The following is a 19143-nucleotide window of genomic DNA, read 5'->3' on the forward strand; positions in this document are numbered from 1 at the left end:
TGAGGTATACAGAAAGGCTACTAAAAGGTAACAATTGCAGTCAGAGTTTCCTTTCCCACCACTGAAACATTTCTGTTGTTCCATAGTCTATAATATGATGTGGGCAGGAGTGACATGGAGAGCAGAGATATAATAACAACAAACAGATTATACTTTTATTATGTTTTATTCTAATTGACAGAAAAACAATGACAAGCATTTCTCCAGTATCTCATAACTTACTGCAATGCAGAACTAATGAAGTTTTCTGGAATCAATAGTGGCAGTCAACAGTACTGGCCCCTTTTGGACAGGTTTTTCTCACTAACCATGGTAACAGTGTTGAGTATTGCCATTAACGTAACACTATGCCACTTGCCATACTATGCATTATTTAATGACCTTTCTCAGACATATAATTGCTTTTTAAAATCATCAGGTGATTAGTAAGATTGTTTGATTGCATCCTTTGGAGCTGGCTTGTCATAGTAGCCCAGCTTTTTGCTGTTTTTAGGAGCACAGGAAGAAAATGAAATAGCTAAATACAGAGAACAAGTGTTCACACAATGCCCAGACTGGAAACCTAGAGGGATTTCTTAGTAATCTGATGCTCAGACAGTGCAATGATAATATAAATGACCAGCACAAAGCCATAAGAACAGCTGTACAGCTTAGTAAAATGTCTGTTGGCTTCTCATTTTGAATAGATCATTCCTTGATGTTTTTCCCAATTGATTCAATGCCTTTAGCATTTTGTAGTTACAGTATTTGATTTCTACATCCTTTTCATAGTTTCAATATAAAATCAGATGCTTTTTGTCAGACTTGGTTGTCATCTCTCATTCTGTTTTTTCAGCTGAGACTGTTTATTTATTGAATTTATTCCACCTACCCTCCAGCTATTAGCTATATATTGTCTCCATAGCAATCCCTCTCTTCACCTCAGCAGAGAAGCTAAAGAAGAGGCTTGGTAACTGTGATTTGTGATGAAAGGAGTCGTTTGAATGCTTTCAGGAGTGCCAACAGCAGGGGATATGGCATTTCTGATATTTTTGGATAGCATCACTCTGGGCATTATTTTTTCCATGTTCATGTTTCATCAGCCTTTTACAAATTTTCCTTTAGCTTGACATACTTTAACATTAGATTTTCTCACATTTTGGCTTCATCCAAGTTTCTGATTCCATGTTCAGTCTTTGTGTACTAACAAAAAATGGTACCCTGGTGTTTATTACAAAGAACTGAGTAATGCACACATATACCACTGAATGCGGTGCTGTTTGAGAACAGCTAAGACATGGTAACTGTATCTATGCCACCATGAAGTCTTCTTAAATTCATGTTATTATTTATAGTGTGAATTAAGTGTGAATGGTTCTTTGGAACAAAGCAAGCTCCAGGCTATACCTTGGATAGTTTGCTTTCTAGATTGAGCCTTAGCTAAACATTATGTGAAAACATGACAGCAGGGGCAGACAGGTCTATATATAATAATGGGGTGGAGTTACTAAGCCAAAGAGGGCTGACAGACAAGAGATTGGTAGAAAAAGTATTTACATTTAATATGGAAAAAGCAAGCTATGGCACCCAAAAGTCAGTAAAGTACAACATTTTTCAGCTAGGAAAAACCACAGGGGATATTTAAATGGTGACTAATGATCCAAAGTGAAGTTGAAAAACACATCAAAGGGTACAGTGTATATTATACACTATACTTATTTATCAAAGTCTGCACAGGTTCATTCACCAAACTAAATGAAAAGGATTAAATTTAAAGCACTTTTGCTTTGCCTTGAGGTAAATAAAGCCCAGTGTCAGATGTGAAGCAAGAGCATTATCTGAAGTACACTGCAATTCTTTAAATATTCCTTTTAAGTTTGGTGGGATCAAGATAGGCGTGTAAATAACATCTTTATATCCTTTCTTTTATAAAGTACTACAGTTTGGAGGAGACCAAACTGTATCTTTCAGTTTACTGTCACATGATGTCTACTACATTTTATGAGATCTTAGTATATGTGGAAATTTACTAATCAACGAGTATATTAAACAAAATTCAAGAAGGAATGATTAATCTGTCAGAATCTTGACTTTTTCTCAGCTGTTCTGAAAGATACCACAAAAGGATAATTAATTTGAAAATATATTAAAACTCCTGTATGCCAGTAATGAACATTCTTGGTCTGATCCTGGAAGTAAGACCATAAATTATCCTCAATATCAATAGATTTCAGGCTACAGTGCAAAAATAATAGTAGTGATAGCAAAGAAGCTTGTACTATACACTTATATGCAATGATTCCATTTAGTTTAAGACCTTATAACTACCAAGAAAAGAGAAAATTCACAGTGCTGCCATGTGGTATTTACCAATACAAATATATTTTTTCAGAGATATCATTGATCTGTGAAATTACTGGCTTGGCATAAGAAAGAGCAAATAAGCTTTAACACAGAGTGCTAAGCAACATTTTTGAAGTAAAAAAAGTCAGAAGAAAAGCAGAGGAGGCAGCACAGTAGCAGTGAGCTAAATTATTTGGATTTGTGATTTCTGGAGCTCAGTTCTACAACTGTAGTACTCTATAGATATTTTAGAGGCATAGTAAAACATTTCCACTTGAAATACATGTATTTAATGAAGATCAACAGCATATATGATCACTAATCTGTAGTTTAATTTACATTCTACTGCAGCTGTTTTTGCAAACAGGTATGTCCAAGTTTAACAGCCTCCCAGATTTCTTATTTCAGCCTCTTCCAGTCTTTCTATTAGTATTTAGCATCCAGGCTACAAATAAATATTTCTAAATGTGAATATTATTGGTCAGAAAATTAATCAGCATGCTGAAAATTAATGTTTTTTCTCCTGCCTTTTTCTGGGGGGAAGGTTTCAACGATTCTCATTTTGCACAAAGCTGAACATTTCTGTGTTGGCTGATCATGACCCATCTGCATTATGTAACTGTCAAGAGCCTATCTTGGCCTTGGATCATGTTGAAAGCAACTATTGTACAGAGGGTCACTTGCCGTTTTTATGTAATTGTCCAGAGAATGTCCTAGTTCACATTTAAATGACTCTATGATACAAAATTTCTCCCAGCATTCAATCAGGTTTTTGTTTTGTTCTGAATAGACCCCATTAAAAAGCTGAAATGTATGAATAAAGAGATTGCCCACTGCCTGCTTCAACCCACTAGAAGCCGTAACATGCATTTGAATAAACAATACATGCACATAGATAAAGAGGAAGTCAAAATTAAAAACTTTTTTGCAAAAAATAACATTGATCTGGATAGACTAAGCTGGTGTGGCCAAGTCAGTACAGCAACACCTATTCCTGAGAGAACTGCCATGTTTGTATGATGCCTTTATTGTTCCTTGTCCCTGAAATCTGGGTTGTTTGCTCTCTTATTATGGCATTAAATAGGGCATAGCAAGCTAGGAACATTCATTACTGTTTTGTAGTGTGGACAGCAGCAGAGCGTGTCCGGGTCACACAGACACTTTCACACTGTGCTGAGGAGCCAGAGGAGCTGGGGAGACCATTTTGCAGTTTCAGCAAGGTACTGCAGTACTCCTGACCTTATAAGCCCTCCTTGAAGCACAGCAATGCAAAGAGCATTTCTTGCATGGCTCTGCTAGCTCAGAAATTGCTGTGCCCCTGACCACTGCCCAGTGTGAGCATTCCCTGTGTAAAACCAGCTCACTATCAGTGCTGGTCACGGCATCCCTTGTCTCTGTAATCTCCACTGTCAAGTCACATAGGCTCATCATGTGTTCACCCATGATGCCATAAACTGGGAAACCCTATCTGTTCTCTTTCCAGCTCTCATTATTGTATTTGTCAATTAAGTATGCTAGCCTCTTTAGGTATCAGATGAAAGATTGAAGAATCAGACTACTCTGCACAAAGATATAACTACAAAGGTAATTTTTTAATGTCAACACAAGCTTCTTTTTCTGTCAGTCACCAAAATCTAAAGAATCAAAATTCAGCAGTTGATAAACCTGTAGATAGACCTGTACTACATACTTACATGCCCACACTCCTCTTTTCACATGGCTTTTAAGTGATTAATTACTAAGATAAATCGGGCTTTGAACTAAACTGTCAGGCCTAGAAGCCATCAGGCTAGCAAAGAGCTAAAAAGGAGTTCAAAGGAACATGTAAGTTGCCATCTACCTCCACCACATTTCATAATGAGGTTCCTTTTATTCAAATCACATAACGCTGTATCACATCTATCTGTGGCAAGTCACACAGCTTTAGTTTAACTGAGGGACAATCATGTGGTCTTGAGAATTATCTTCACTTCTGGGATCTTTCACAGATTAGAAGAGATTTGCAACGGTTAATTCCTATCTTATTTTGTCATAGGCATGGTGACATTAAGGAAGTGTAAAAAATTATCATGTATTTGATTTTCCACCTCTCACTGGCCATTAAATTATGTTCTTGTTATTTGATATGGAAAGTTTCAGCAGCCTCCTCAGCACGTTGCCTGGCATGAGGTGACTGCCTGAAATCCACCCCTTCATCTTGCTGAAACACAGATGTGCAGTGACTTCTGAAGAGACAGCTCAAGCCACTGTGAGCCACGGTGCAGCCACCTCCTTCTGCTGCTTCTCACATTCCTCATCCTTTCTATCAGACAAGTATCCCTGGGCATTTTTATGTTGATTTATACATTGACTGGATTTTCAATTTCCTGGTTTTGGTCTGTCCACGCTAGCTCTGAAAATAATATTTCAACATTGGTCTCAATAAAACTTTAAGAAGAAGTTAAATTGTCCTTTCTATACTCTTATTCTTTTCTTGGCTATATAAACGTTTTTTTTTTTTTTTCCTCCAGACTCCAGCATTACAATCATTCTTGGTCACTCTGTGTAACTGCCTTGGACTCATCATGACTTGTACGTCTTGTAAGTCCTGTGTAAGTTCTGTCAGATATGGTACGCTAATTAATTCAAAGTTATCAAGCTCAGTGTTGAACAGAAATCAATTCTGTTTCCAACAGAACCCTTCTAGAAACCCTGACCACTTGTGAAAATCTGGACATAATATTTATATAAATGTCACAAATAAAAGAAATACTTATCTACATATAGATACAAAATTGTATATGCATTTAAAAAATCTGCCAGCTCACTTCTCTTCAGTATCTCTAGGGTCTGAATCATGACTAAAGCATATTGTTGCATTTTCAACCTGAATGCAATGGAATATTTAGTCAAAAACCTTGTAGGATTTAAAAAAAACCCCAACGTATTTTTTTAAAATATATGTAGTAAAATGTTGATTGAAATTAATTTTATTCCTACCTTTTAATTCATAAGGAAGTTAATTATATATTTGTTTTCTGATATTTTAACTCAGGCTGACTGGACTACTGCAGCAGGAAATATCTCAAGTGGACTCTTTCAATACTGCTCTTTCAATATGGCATTTATTTTTATGGTATTTCTGTAGGTATCATCCAATTGCTAGTTTTTAATAAACAGGGCAATAACATCAGAGCTGTTCTTGCAGGAACAGAAACTTGTAGAAACCTACTGTTTATATGTTAATTGAACACACTCCAGAATATATCCTGAAACAAAAATTCACAGTATAGCCCAAACTCATGACAGCTTTGCCTGGCAAAAGCAAGGGCTGTGATAGGACTTAATCTTGCTTGGCTCTAATATGCAAAGGGAGTGCAGATCAGTGAGGGAGATGGCTTCTTTAAGATGAAAGAAGCCTACCAAATATATAAATTTAGAAATTATGGGGGTGTTTCAAGCTTTTTGGTGGGTTTTATGTGTAAAGTTCAAAATTTTGGGGGGGGTTTTGTTTGTCTTGTTGGGTTTGTTATTGGTTGGTTGTTTTGTTTTTTATAGATTGTGGATTCCAAACTGTTTTGCTCACCACCTATCTGATTTCAGTCTAAGACAATTCTGGAGGAAAACTGCCCATTGCTGGCAGATATTCTCTGAAACCTGAGCCTCAGGCTCTAGCCCAGCCCATTCGTGAGAGATGGAGGAACTCCTGTGTGCCTCGGGAAGTGGAAACCTGTGAACTGCAGCTATTCATTGACATAGCATTTCTTATCCATCAGCAAAGGAGCTGCTAAGAATTGCAATGATTTCTCTACTGACTTTCTGCAAGACTTCTAATCATTAGGGCAATGGTGGTTCTGCACAGGATATTAGCATTTCGCTGTCACAAACAGTACTCAGCCTTTCCTGTTTAAATTCCTCATAGTTCTTTCTCATCTTAGAACATTTCCTGGTTTTGTTCCTTTAGATAGCTTTATCCATACATAGTTTTCTTAATCTGGGTTCCTCAAATTCTTGCAGCAAAGGCTCACAGCTCAGTTTTGCAGCTCTGATTCATTTAGGGAAATAGCTGGAACTTCTGTCACCAGAGAAACTGAAAACAGCATATCCTGGTTTGGGGATAAAGCCCAGCTACACTAACCCAAACTCACCATCGTGGAATGAACTTCATAGAATAGTTTATAATTCGCTCAGGTGATCTTGTGACAGATGAGAAAGCATTCTTTTTGCATATGAAAATGGAGAAGAAATCATTTTATTAAACAAGGTTTTTACTTCTGGATTCTTTCACCATTTTCTTCAGCACTGTGGAATCCAAACTTAAAACAATGAAAGCATTCTTCTTTTGTAGAGTGGATCAAGATTTGGTATTAATAATGATGACAGTATTTGTTAATAACAGTATTTGCTAATATATACTATTTCTATTACTAAGCATAACAGTTTAAAGACAATATATTACTGAAAATATGTTCTTGTTATTTTACAAAAAATTTTATGCTTCTTTCAATATCACATTTATATAAAAGATATTTATGTTACTTGATTTTATTCTGTTAACACAAGTGATTCTGCAAACTTTATTAATGAAAAAAAAAAATCTGTCAGCATCCTACTCTGGCACATGTGATTTCTTAGTTTTCACAGGGAAGATTATTTTATTACAACAAGTGCCATTAGACATAATGTATTATTTAGCTAAGAATCATCATAGTATGTAATTCACAAGGAAAATTAAAAATTAATAATTTTGCAACCATTGATTTTTTGTATTTTGCACAGGTAATGAGAAAAGTGAAATAGTCCACTTGAAAAAAAGTAGCAGCCCATTATTACTACAAGCTTTCAGAACACTGTACAGGTAAACAAACAACAGAAGGAATAACTTTACCCAGGCAGTTTGGACAAATTCAATATTTATATGAAAGTTAAGTAAATGCCAAGGTGAACAAAGAAGCACTGACATATAACCAGCTGTGGGCTGGCTTTACTTGTTCCTGTTAAGAAGATAAAGGAAGAAGAATTAAACCCTGCAACTTCTTGCGAAAAGCTAATAGCTGCTGGGCTCTGAGAAATTATTAATTTAATATAAATCAACAAAATACAACCTATCTTGCCACAGCATTAGAGAATATCCTGCATATTATCTGCATCTCTGTGATGACAGGAAGAGTTCTGCTTTCTTTTAGGTAATTTAAGGAGAATGGAAAATGAGAAAATAAGTCCACAAAACCACAAAATTTTGAATGGAGATGGATTCAACAAACACACATTTCAGTTTTGAGGCCTAAGTTATGAGTACAGCTATCCTCTGAAAGAGTTTAGGATAGTATTCTAGGCAAAAAGTTATAATAACTTTTTTGATTTACCCTGTATAAATAGTGTTTTGCAACACAGGAAGTGTCAGTATAGTCTGACTAACCACATAAGACTTAATTTTGAAAGATGCTCAGCACTCTGGCTGTAGGTCAGGAATGCACTCGTCTAACTAAACACGTGTCTAGATTAAGCATTTGAGAAGCTCCAAAAGAGAAGTCCTGGCTGTTCTGAAGTACAGTAACAGTGAAGTAATAGCAATGGTAACATTTCCACTGACTTCAGTACAGCCAGGATTTGAGCCATGAACTCTGATGCTACTCACAAACTCCCTAAAACTAAGGTTTGTTGATAGAGGTGATGCCTTTTATTTAGATCAACTGGTGTAGCTAAGGAAAAAAGGTCAAGCTTTAGGTCCCACAAATGCTTATTCAGGGCAGCAGAGTTCAAAGCCAAATACAATCTGGGACTAAAAGCAAGCACAGATGTATTTGTAACTCTGAACTGAATCTGGAACCTCGTATGACTGAGAATTAATTTTGAAGATTCAACATATGTGTAAACATAAAACCATAGCAAAGGCCTTCCTTCAGACCTGCTTGATGTTGCTGCTCAGTAATAATCACTAAAAGAAGACAGGCAGTTTTTAAGTTTTGTTTCTTCTCCACATCTTCAAATCAAGAGAATCATTATAGAGTCATAATAATAAACTACCAAGATCTAGTATTAGGCTTTACGTAATCATGGACAAAGCCACTTTGATATATATGTCAAAATTATTTTACTTGGTGCTCACAGTTCTGCAGCATTCTAAAATGGAAAGACTGTTGCCATAATCCACATGTAAGCATCTGCAAATATAAAAAGGATCACTTATTTTAAAATTATTTTTCATTTACATGTAAATGTCATACATTTTTCATTTGCAAGAAAACAATATTTACTGCATAATATGGTCATAATCTACTTCATTCCATCAATAGCATTTACCTATAACTTATGTTAAATTAGCTATTATTGAAAAAGTCTTTTAATCTCTGGAAGTTCTCACTCCTGTTCTTGGTTTGTTGATATGACTTGTCACCAAAGTGACTGCTGGATTTATAGTATATTTATCACTTAGGAACTAAGACCTTGTATTAAGACATTATAGAATCTATCACAAAAAGTAATAATATATAATTTTCAAATTCAGTAAAAACTTTATTCAAGCTACCTACTTATAAGAGCTGTCTTTCAGAGTACATGTGAAGACATGCTCCAGGCTCTATCATACTCTAGCAGACGACTTACCTACAGTCTTTTGAATGTTGAAACTGTCAACTTAGAGAACTGCACAACTTGGAAACCTGATCTTTTAGAAATGTTAACATAATATGAATTAAACATCCAATTCAATCTGCCCCATCGTTGAGTCTTCTCCCAGCAAAATCCATGCAGCCCACCCTCAGGTACCCCTGAATTACATTGTATGAATAAACAAAGCTGATTCTCCTTCCTTAAGGCATTGTTTCAATTAAAATTAACAGAAGTTCAGGGCAACAGTATTAGGTTATGCATGGCACTGACTCTCCCTCCCAACAGCACCATCTTCACACAGTATAGACCTTGTAATTTCCTGGGAATCTCTCAAGGAACTGGTAATAATAACTTGCATACATATTAACAAGTACTGCTGGTGTTAGTATCCAAGCAAGTTACAGTTTAATCAATTGTTCAGCTACAGTGTTGGGAAATTTTAAAGCTGAAATTGTGTTGTGGTTCTAAGAAAGATTTTTCATTAAAAATATACAATCTCTTAGTCAGAAAGGCCATTCACAGAGCATATCACATGAGACATTTTAAGTCAGCCTTGCCATTAATGACATTGCTGAACAGGGACAGTATCATAGCTAATTAACATCTAGCATAACCTCTATCTATTAATTAATCACAGTAATGTGAGAGGAGAATAAGCCCTGTGTATGCATGCAGTGTAATCCAGAGATCCTTGAAGGTAGGGTGCATATATTTTGCCAGAATTCCTAGGAATGGGGCAGAGGAGCATTTAACATTTAATTCATGTAGTAGGTTTGTATTTGCTAGGTAACTTTCATGTCTGTTTTTTGTTCATCTCTTTAAATTTCAAATAGTGTAATACAACTTCTTACTGTTGGTAATGCTTTACACATGGGGCCACATGGGACCATGGCATCACATGGGAGGCCCTTAGTTAATCTGGAAAAAAAAAAGGAGGTAACTAGAACTGTAAAAGTGTCAAGGAGCTGGCTAAAGGCAAAAATGCAATATACACACTTTAAAAGTGAACCAGTGGTATGGAAGAAGATACCTTGCATTGAATCTTGGTAACATTTTGTTGTCTTAGCACAAAAATGAATCAATAAAATTAGATAAAATTATATTTTATCTTAGGCATTGATTTATAATTATGCATATAGCTACATGCTTTATTTGGAAACTATTTTACCTTGGTCTGTTCACTATTCCAAAGACAGAAACTGAAATTCTTCCCCACTGTCCTCCAGCTATTTCATAACAATTGCATTGACTTTTGCATGTGTGATTTTATGTGCTGTGTCTAAAGACAAGAGCGAGTAAGGCAGCTGAATCAGAGGTTTTTTATTAGAATCAGAAAAGCAGCAACATAGAAAGGTGAAGGCTGATCATTATCCCCACAAAACACTGGTGTAGATTCTACACCAAACACAAGAAATTTTATCTATTAAGAGAACGTAATAGCAGCTAATCATCCACAAAAATGAGCCCAAGAGCAGGTGATAAGGACTCAAAAGGAGGTCATACCACACAACTATTTGTTGTCAAAGCAAACAAAACAACAAAATATCTTGACATGATCCTCTCATAGGAACGAGGCTGCAAAGTGCACACACAGCTTCAGAGCAATCTCCCATCTTGTCAGATGAAGGGGAAAGCTGTGAAATTCTAACTACAGGGATGAAATACACTGTCTCATATAATTATACTGCTGTGAAGCAACTCTGATCAATGCGTTAGAGCAAACATACTCCTGACATTTTGGAATAAAACTGGTAGATGGTGTTCTGTCCAAATACAGATTATATTTAACTATGGTTTCTTTTACTACACAGTAGAATATTTTTGACTACAAGAAAATATTTTAAGACACCAGAAGTGAACTTGTGCAGATTTAGGCCTCCACTGCTCTACAGTGTAACAACAGCACAATCATGTAAGGCATTAATTGCTGCAAAGCATTGTACCAAATATTGGGAGTTCTGAATATTTGGAGTACCTTGGCCACAGAAGTTAGCACAATCATTCTTCAGATTTCTTGTGCACTGTAAAAAGAGTATGCTTTATCCCATGTTCCTGAGAGCTTTTATTGATGTGAAGTAAATCTAGAGTAAAATCAGTTATCACCTGGACAAGTATTCCATAAAAAGAGCTAAGTAACGGCTACTGGTGAACACAACTGAAAAGATCATTTATTTCAAAGGAAACTGTATAAAGAAATAACATCTGTGAATCACATGTAATCTGTAACGAGTATTTCTTCTGCTCCTGTAAAATAAAAAACCAATATAAATTGCCTACAGATTTCAACACAAGTTCATGCATGTCAGAGAGAACATAGGCAAGCACATCTCCAGGAGTAGCCCTAGTTTTGGGAATGTTGTCTGTCTACAAAAGGTACACCTTATGCACAGGACTGTATTGGGAAAAAGGTGATAGAAAAGTCCCTAATTATGAAATAAAGTGGTTTTAAGATGAATAGGACTAAAAAGGAATTAAATCTGTTTGAGACTAGCTAAGTCTGTAAAAAGGATTCTATACCAGTCTATTTTCCTGCTACAGGATGATAAAAAGAAAATGAACTTGGCCCAGTTTCCCCCTTTACACCTATATGTGTAGTGACTATTCAAAGAGCAAGAAGGGCAAAGAAGGAACCGTAGCAGACACTCTCGGTGGAAACTATAAAAATCTGTGTTAGGCACGTGACTAAATGGAAAAAAAATCTCTGCTTACTAGTTTCTTATCCCTTAATCTGAACACTTCCACTTGCCAATATCCAAACCACGTGTTGTTTATCTCAGAAATCATCCTTTATCCTTTCTTTCCAAACCAGAAAACTAACCCTAATCTTATTCATTTTCCTTCCCTTGCTCCATTTTATTTCCTAAGCAGCAATCTACCTCTGCCACTTTCTCACAGGAGATCTCAGGAACCCTAAAACAAGACTAAGTTCCCATATGTGAGATAACTCTTTAGTAAAACTCTTATCCCATGGTACCAGCCTTGAAATCTGCACAAGAGAACACAAATTGGACTGCATGACTGAACGACTGAAGAAGGCAAGTGGATGCTGACAGAGAAGCAAATGACACCTCAGCTGCCCAGCCATTCTTCACAGTAGTAGCACACTAAAGACGGCAAAACATCTCACAGGTCTTATTAAGTCTTAAGAGTTCATGTTGTTCAAGGGTTCTTTAAGAAAGGATTTTATACCATACTTTTGCTGGGGTTGAGAGCATGCTCACCAACCAGAAAATGTTAAGATTATTTCAGTCACAATTTGATTAATTACATCATTAGTTATGATTTATTCAGTGACAGCATCCAAAGACCCCTGTGAGAAGAAAATCCAAGATATCTATTAAAAATTGGACATTTGATACCCTCGTCTATAAAGAATTACACGAAAAATCCTTGTAATTTACCAAGTATAGTAATAGCTGAGTTTGACTTAACATTTGCACTCCAAAGTTAAAACACCTCCTGTACAGTTTGTTCTTTTCAAGCTCATTCTGGGGCAAAAATTCTTGAGATCCTGTGGAAACAAAAAAATCCTAAGGAGCCACTGGGGAAGATGAACCTTAACAATTTTGCCATGCTGACTCATGTCTTATGTTTTGACCAATATTTTTCCTGAGATTCACAAAGTTTGATCTCATGTGCAGGCATTTTCATCTTAGGAAATTCTATTAAATGTACTTTTCAAGCAAACTGTGCTCGCAAGTCTGAGGGTGGTGGTTGATAAAAAGTCATGCAGAAGCTCAGCTGACCCTGCTTTGAGCAGGAGGTTAGACCGGGTGATCTCCTGATGACCCTTACAACCCCAATTTTTCTGGGATCCTATTACAAAGTATTAGGATCTTTCTTTTGTAATCCAAACAGTTCAACATGTGTACGGTGGCAAAACAGTCGGAAACACTACATGCAGTTTTCTTAGGGGGTTTGTATTATAGAACAAAACAAGCAACCAACAAAGCAGCCCATCGATGGGATATGGGTATACAGATAGTCCCACACCGGAGCTTTGATGAAGTACGCCAGACACAAGAGAAAGGTCACTGAGCGCTTTCGAGCCGTGAGGTGGGGTCGTTTCCCTCGGCTTTCTTTTCGTGAGGGAAAAACCCCGCAGACTGGTGAGACTGGAGATGGAGAGCAGAAAGCTCTGCTGCTGGCCCTGGCCCCCTGCGGCAGCCCGCACGCACCCTGCACCGGTTGGGACCGGACCCCGAGGTCCTGTGACGGATCTGGGCGGCGGGAAGGGAGCACAAAGCAGGGAGAAACGCCGGTACCCGATGGTGACCGAGGCGGGGCTCAGGCGGGGCCGTAGTTAAGGAAAACGGGCTCCTCCGCCCCTTCCCGCTCCCCGTCACGCCTCAGGCGGCCTCCGCCTCCGCTAGGCTTGGCACGGCCCGGCCCGGCGACCCCCGCCCCGCCGGGAGATGGAACCGCCCGCCCAGAACCGTTTAAATCCGAGCCCTCAAGGGTCTCCCCCACCCCAGACAGGTGTCCAGGGCTCAGCCCCAGCGTGCCACGGCGTCACGCCGGCGCCACGGGAGACGCAGGGCGCCGCGCTCCTCTCCCCCGCCCATTATTTCCCCTCCTTCACGTTTCGGTTCCTCCAAACCCGATGCTCGGTGACTCTCCCGCTCCCCCCCCCCCGCCACCTCCATCCCCCGCCAACGGCTCGCCGATCCGGTGCGCAGGCGCAGCCGCGCCACCCTTCCCGCCGTGCACGCGCTCGCCCCCGCCCCCTCCGCGCCGCCGCGTGGGCGGTGCGCGCGGCCGAGCGCCTCCGGAGGGGCGGGGGCGGTGCGGCGGGAACGCGCGGGCCGCGGCGGCGGGAGCGGCAGCCCCTTGGCCAGCGGCGGCCCCCGGTGCGTGGCCTCCCTCAGCAGCTCCTCCGCCTTCACCCCCTCCGCGTACCCCCGGGGACGGCTCCGGGCAAGCTTCCTCACCACCGCCCCCCGTTTTGTTCCTCTCGCTTGCGTGTGCGGTGAACTCGGCGTGTGGTGCCTACGCCGCCGTTGCGTTTCAGGTGAAGGAGGGGGGGGAAAGGGAAAGAGACCGGGGAGCCACTCACTCCCCCTCCCTCCTCAGCTCTTCGCCGGCGGCCCCGAGCGCGAAACCCCGCCGCTCCTTTGCATCTCCTCTCCCGGTGAAGTAAAAACAGACCTCTTCCCAAAATGGGCTGCACGCTGAGCGCCGAGGACAAGGCGGCGGTGGAGAGGAGCAAGATGATCGACAGGAACCTGCGGGAGGATGGCGAGAAGGCGGCCAGGGAGGTCAAGTTGCTCCTCTTAGGTAAGGGCTCCCGTGAGATAAGGGTCCCCCTGAAGTAATCTCCCCCAGAGCCCTCAGGTAGGGTGCCCCCTCGCCTTCCTTACTGAGGTGGGGGCTCCTGTGTAAGGCGAGGGCGGGGCGGGCGCCCGCCGAGCCAGCTCGCAGCTCCTGAGGCGACCGAGGGAGGCTGAGGAGAGGCCCCCGCGCCTCGGGCTCGGCGGGATGCGCATCGCTCGGGTAGGGCGGCGGAGGGAACGTAGAGGAATGGAGGGAACTCTGCCGTAGTGGGGTGTGTGCCCATGGCCCCCCAGGGATTTCGGGGGGAAGGGGGAGGGCACAGCAGCCAGTTGCCCCAGGTGAGCGCCTCGGCTACTTTCGGGGTTAGAGGCAGGGCCGTTCTCTCGAACGGAACGGAGTAGTTTGTCCCGGGGCCCTTGCTTAGAACGGGCCCTGACTTACACATGAAGCAGACAACATCTCCTACTTGTGACGCGCGTTTTATGTACCTCTGCTCAGAGGAAGGAGGTTTTAGGTGGGAGGATGTTCGCTATTAATTTTTCTTGTAGACTCGAACATCTCCTGAGCTGTTGCTGTAAAAGTAGTGCGCAGAAAGCATCCAAGGAAGACAAGGCAAAGCACCGTCTGACTTTCTGCATTGTTTTATTGTCGTAGAAGTTGCTTATGTTGCTGGAATCTTACAACGGGAAGTACCACTTCGATAGAGGTTCTAAATGTGTAATGTAGTGACTCACATAGGCGGATGAGTTCTGTACTAGAGTTCTCCTCACGAGTACTTGAAGCTTTTTCGTATATTGTAACATGCTTGTGCAGAAAAATAAGTAGAATAAGATTATTTGTAAGAATTAACACACAAGAAAAAAGATGAGGATATTATTAGAAATCGCGGCACAACTTGCGGACAGCTAAATGCTGCAAGATTTGCGTTGTGTTAGTGTTGTAGGGAGCTTCGCAGTATATGTTGTGTAGTTGTACCAGGCTGGATCCTAATCCGGGGTTCAGTAGCTGTTGAGTTGCAGCTTTCCTCGTTCTGCCCTCTCGCAGAGCTGCAGAGCTACAGTTTCAGGCAAACTTTAATTTGAATGGCTGCCCAATTTCTAACTCCTCGACGCTGATTTTGCTATATTGGTAGTCTAATGCAATTAAATAACTTCCTTTCAGTGAGTAAATTCTAAAATAGCTCCAGAAATCTAGAAAAAAACCGAAGCATTTTCATGTGTAGATGAAGAGATGAAACAGACAGTATGGAAAAAACAAATGCCCTAAAATGTGTTTATAGATTTAATTTTTGTCTTGTCTTTTTGTTTTGTTTTCCAGAAGATTATACCTTTCTTTTAGAAGGTGGCAAAGTAATGCTTTATATGGCTTCTTGCAAGATACTTAAAATTATTTTTCAGTATTTTGCTGTTCTCTATGGTACTTTTAATACATGTAGTTTGGTATTCGTCTTCAAATCTTTACTCATATTCTGTGGATATGGATGAAGTCCACACCTATATAAAGATGCCTTTAACTAGAAAATAAATTTTTTTCACTTTTTTCAGTTAATTCTTTTATGTATCAAGTCTTATGTTCTGAGTGTGTATTTTAAAATTTTACAAATTCTGTGTTTCTAGTACAGAAAAGGTTTTGAGGAATTTCTGCTGGAATCTCACCAAATCTTAAGATAAATCCTCAGATACATGTGTTTTCTCGGTGTTCAGAGCTGTAGCTCAGTTGATTTAATATTTCTCCCCCCCTTATTAAAAAGAGGTGTGAAAACTAGTATGCTGACTTCTGTTAGGACCACTGTTTGAACCATTATTTAAATAAACAATTACGGAAATGTTTAAAAAACTGCTTTATATAATCACCCAAAGATATATTTCACAAGTCTTGAGATGAAAGTTTGTGTTACTTTTACACAAAACTGTGTCAGATGTCTTAAATGTTATGTGAATGCTTTGTCTGATGGTAAAATTATTTAAAGTTACTTCCACTAGAGTCACTTTCTTCCCTCAGCTCACTTTCCCAGTTGCTTGTTCAGCCCATATGTCATAGTTTATCATCTACTTGGTTGTACTCCTGTATCTATCGTTTCATAGTTGTTTGAAGTAATATTTTGGTTTAATGTATTTTTTGTTGTTTCTTGCAGATAAACTCATATACTTCATGTGAGCTATATTTTTGAAAAGCAATGTATATTTTGGCTGGCTTCCAACTAGAGAAAGCAGTAGGCCCAAGTTGATTTTGTCTTTTTTGGTTCCTTGTCTTCCCTTCTAGTGTTCAACAAAAATTCCAGTGATGCTTGCAGAATGAATGTAATTCTACTTGTGTTGGGAGATGGTGGTTCTGCGTGACCTATCTGTGTGCTGTGATCTGGATCTGGTGTGGGTTTGCAAGTATATTTCTACTGAATTAGCTAAAGCACATAAAACTGAATTTATGTCAACTCCTGGAGAACAGGCAGTACCTCATTTAGTAGAAAGCCTTCTGGCATGAGGTTAACTCATCAGGCTTCAGGAATACATTCAGACTGGCAGCATGATTTTATAGGATTAGTGCTTTGTCTTGTGGATTATCACATTCTTCACCTAATATAGCAAATTCAGTCTTCAGTTTCTTAGGATCTTGAATGCAAAAGGCAATAGATATGACTTAAGCATTTTTAAGGAGTGGATCTGAGATTCTAGGAGGTAATATACCATATGTTTGACAACTGTAATTATGTGTGCTCTTTCTGGATAAGTGCATTTTCAGATTTAAGTTTAATGGGTATCTTTGGGCTCGTGACCAACAGAACTACTTTTCTGTTCCTGAATAGAAACTTCTCATTTGTACTGAAGCACAGGCGTGTCACGTTCTTAAAGATTCTGTTTTTTTTAACTTAAGACAAGGTACTGCTCGTAATCTTTTTATTGCAGTTCTTCCTGTTCCTTAAGACATTAAGTAGGACAGTTCTAATCACTTGTTCTAAATGTTCACATCTCGTGCATCTTTTTTTCTGACTGCCTTTCTTTTGTTATAGACCTGCATCTTTATCTGCTCAGTCAGCTGACTCCCACTGCACACTCATCTTTTCAACAGCATGATCCTCACAGTCCTTGGCAGTACCTGCCTTCCTCCAAACCTGAGCGCACATTTGACTACAAAACCACATATATGCTGTTCGCACCATTATTTTCTTCCAGTGTATTATCTTTCTTCACACTGTCAGATAAAAAAAGACTTCAGAAGTCTGAACTTTGGGGAACTCTCAAAAAAGCCGTATTCTTACAAAGTGCACGTTTCAGAGATTGGGACCTCATCTTTCTAAGTGCCAGCCTGGTCTAAAACATTTCTGATTAAGACATTTTCCTGTCTCACGTTTGGAGACAGCTTTGTATAGATACTTACAAAGTTCATCTCTTTGTTTAAAAGCTATTTTGTCATGCCTAAAAGCATTATTTGATGTTTAGGTTTGGTTTATTTGTTTCTGTGGGTTTTTCTGTTTTGTTTTGTTGGTCTTGTATGTCACAGGCCCCTGCCACCTTCCAGCTCCCAACTACCTGTCTGCTTATGGTCTAGCAGGAATTCTCAACTAGGAGCTCTCTTGGTACATCTGAACTCTAGCAATTAGAATGTTATTGCTGTGTACTTTTATATTGGGCTTGTAGTGAAGTCAATTAAATCCTCAAGCCTTTGTATTAAATATAACAGTAATTTCAAGTCAAAATTACTAGCTTCCTACAGTGTAATAATCCCCTTTGCTTTTGTGAACAGAGGCTCATGGATCTATAGAAAACAGCCTTTAAGTTATGGTTGTGTTTTTATAATTGCAGTTTGGGTCCTTTTATGCTTCCCTCTTTCTCTTTGAATGTTGGTGTAGTAATTGACAGCATCATAATAAAGGTCTGTATTGTTTGTGTAAACTTCACTACAGTCAGACCATCTTTAGGAATTTCAGGTCATCTGTTGCATTACTATTTTAAATCTTCATTTTGGAAGTTTATAATGACCATTTATTATTTTATAACTATTGTAATTCTTTAACATTCTTAGGAAAATGTTACTTCAGTCCATGTTGTTTTAGAAAAGGCTAAAGAGAGACTGTAAGCTTTGTTTTAAGTCATGCCCAGTAATGACATCTTTGGGTTTTTGTCTCTTGATTAAGAAGTGCAGTCCTGGATATTGAAAAATGAATTTATGTCGAGCATCAGGCATCAAGACTTTTAAAAAATATTTTACAGGTTAGAGAACATTTTAAGCTTAAAAAAAATTTACATTCCTCCATGTTGTCTTTCAAGATGATGAATGGAATGATGGTCCTCCGCCTCCAAGGTTAGAGGCTCAAACTCTGGTAGTGTACTTTTTGGTAAGATCTTTGCTCCCAGCATCAGTGGTTCCTCAAGATTACTAAGTTCTTTAATACACTGTGTTAATTACTTTATTCCTACTTTTCCTGGCAACACAGGCTATTTTATCTTAGTTGTACTGATATAAAAGAGGACTTCAGTCCCATAGATAATATTACTGAAAGGATTGTGATTTTAAGATAACCTTCTTCGTGAAATTATTTTTGGCTCACCTTAGAACTAAATTTTACAGTATAGCTCCTTGTATGGTTGTGTTGGCACAACTTGAATTTGAGCTTTGTGCTATCGAGTTAGGCTGTGCTGATTTACATAATCCTGTCACCAAAGTGGATTGTTTGAATACTGCTGCATTTTACCTGGAGTTTGTTTTGGTTGTCTGAGAAGGAAGGATTGTGAGTAGTTGGCACATCCTAAAGTCTGGATAAATATTTTGAAACCAAAGTGTGAGTCTAGCCACACAGGACTTGAAATTCTGAAGTCTTGCTGCTGAACTTGGTGGATATGAGCAGCATTTCCTGTAATATGCTGTCTAGCAAATGTCAACGTTGAAAACTGGAAGTAGAAAAGAGATATTTAAGATGTTCAGTATGAAGTTTTTCTCCCATGGAAACTCTGAAATAAA

At 39.2% G+C, this 19143-nt stretch overlaps 1 protein-coding gene across 1 annotated transcript in view; it reads left to right on the plus strand.

Moving 5' to 3' along the window:
* Positions 1-13665: 13665 nt before the first annotated feature.
* Positions 13666-19143, plus strand: part of GNAI1 (G protein subunit alpha i1) — a 32349-nt gene continuing 26871 nt past the window's right edge. Inside the window, exons 1-2 of the mRNA XM_071734036.1 lie at positions 13666-13763; positions 13987-14190. Of these exons, the coding sequence (XP_071590137.1) occupies positions 14073-14190 (118 nt within the window). The 5' untranslated portion in view covers positions 13666-13763; positions 13987-14072. The remainder of the gene's footprint in view (positions 13764-13986; positions 14191-19143) is intronic.

This window comes from Heliangelus exortis, chromosome 1 (genome assembly GCF_036169615.1).
Source record: "Heliangelus exortis chromosome 1, bHelExo1.hap1, whole genome shotgun sequence".
Lineage (NCBI taxonomy): Eukaryota > Metazoa > Chordata > Aves > Apodiformes > Trochilidae > Heliangelus > Heliangelus exortis.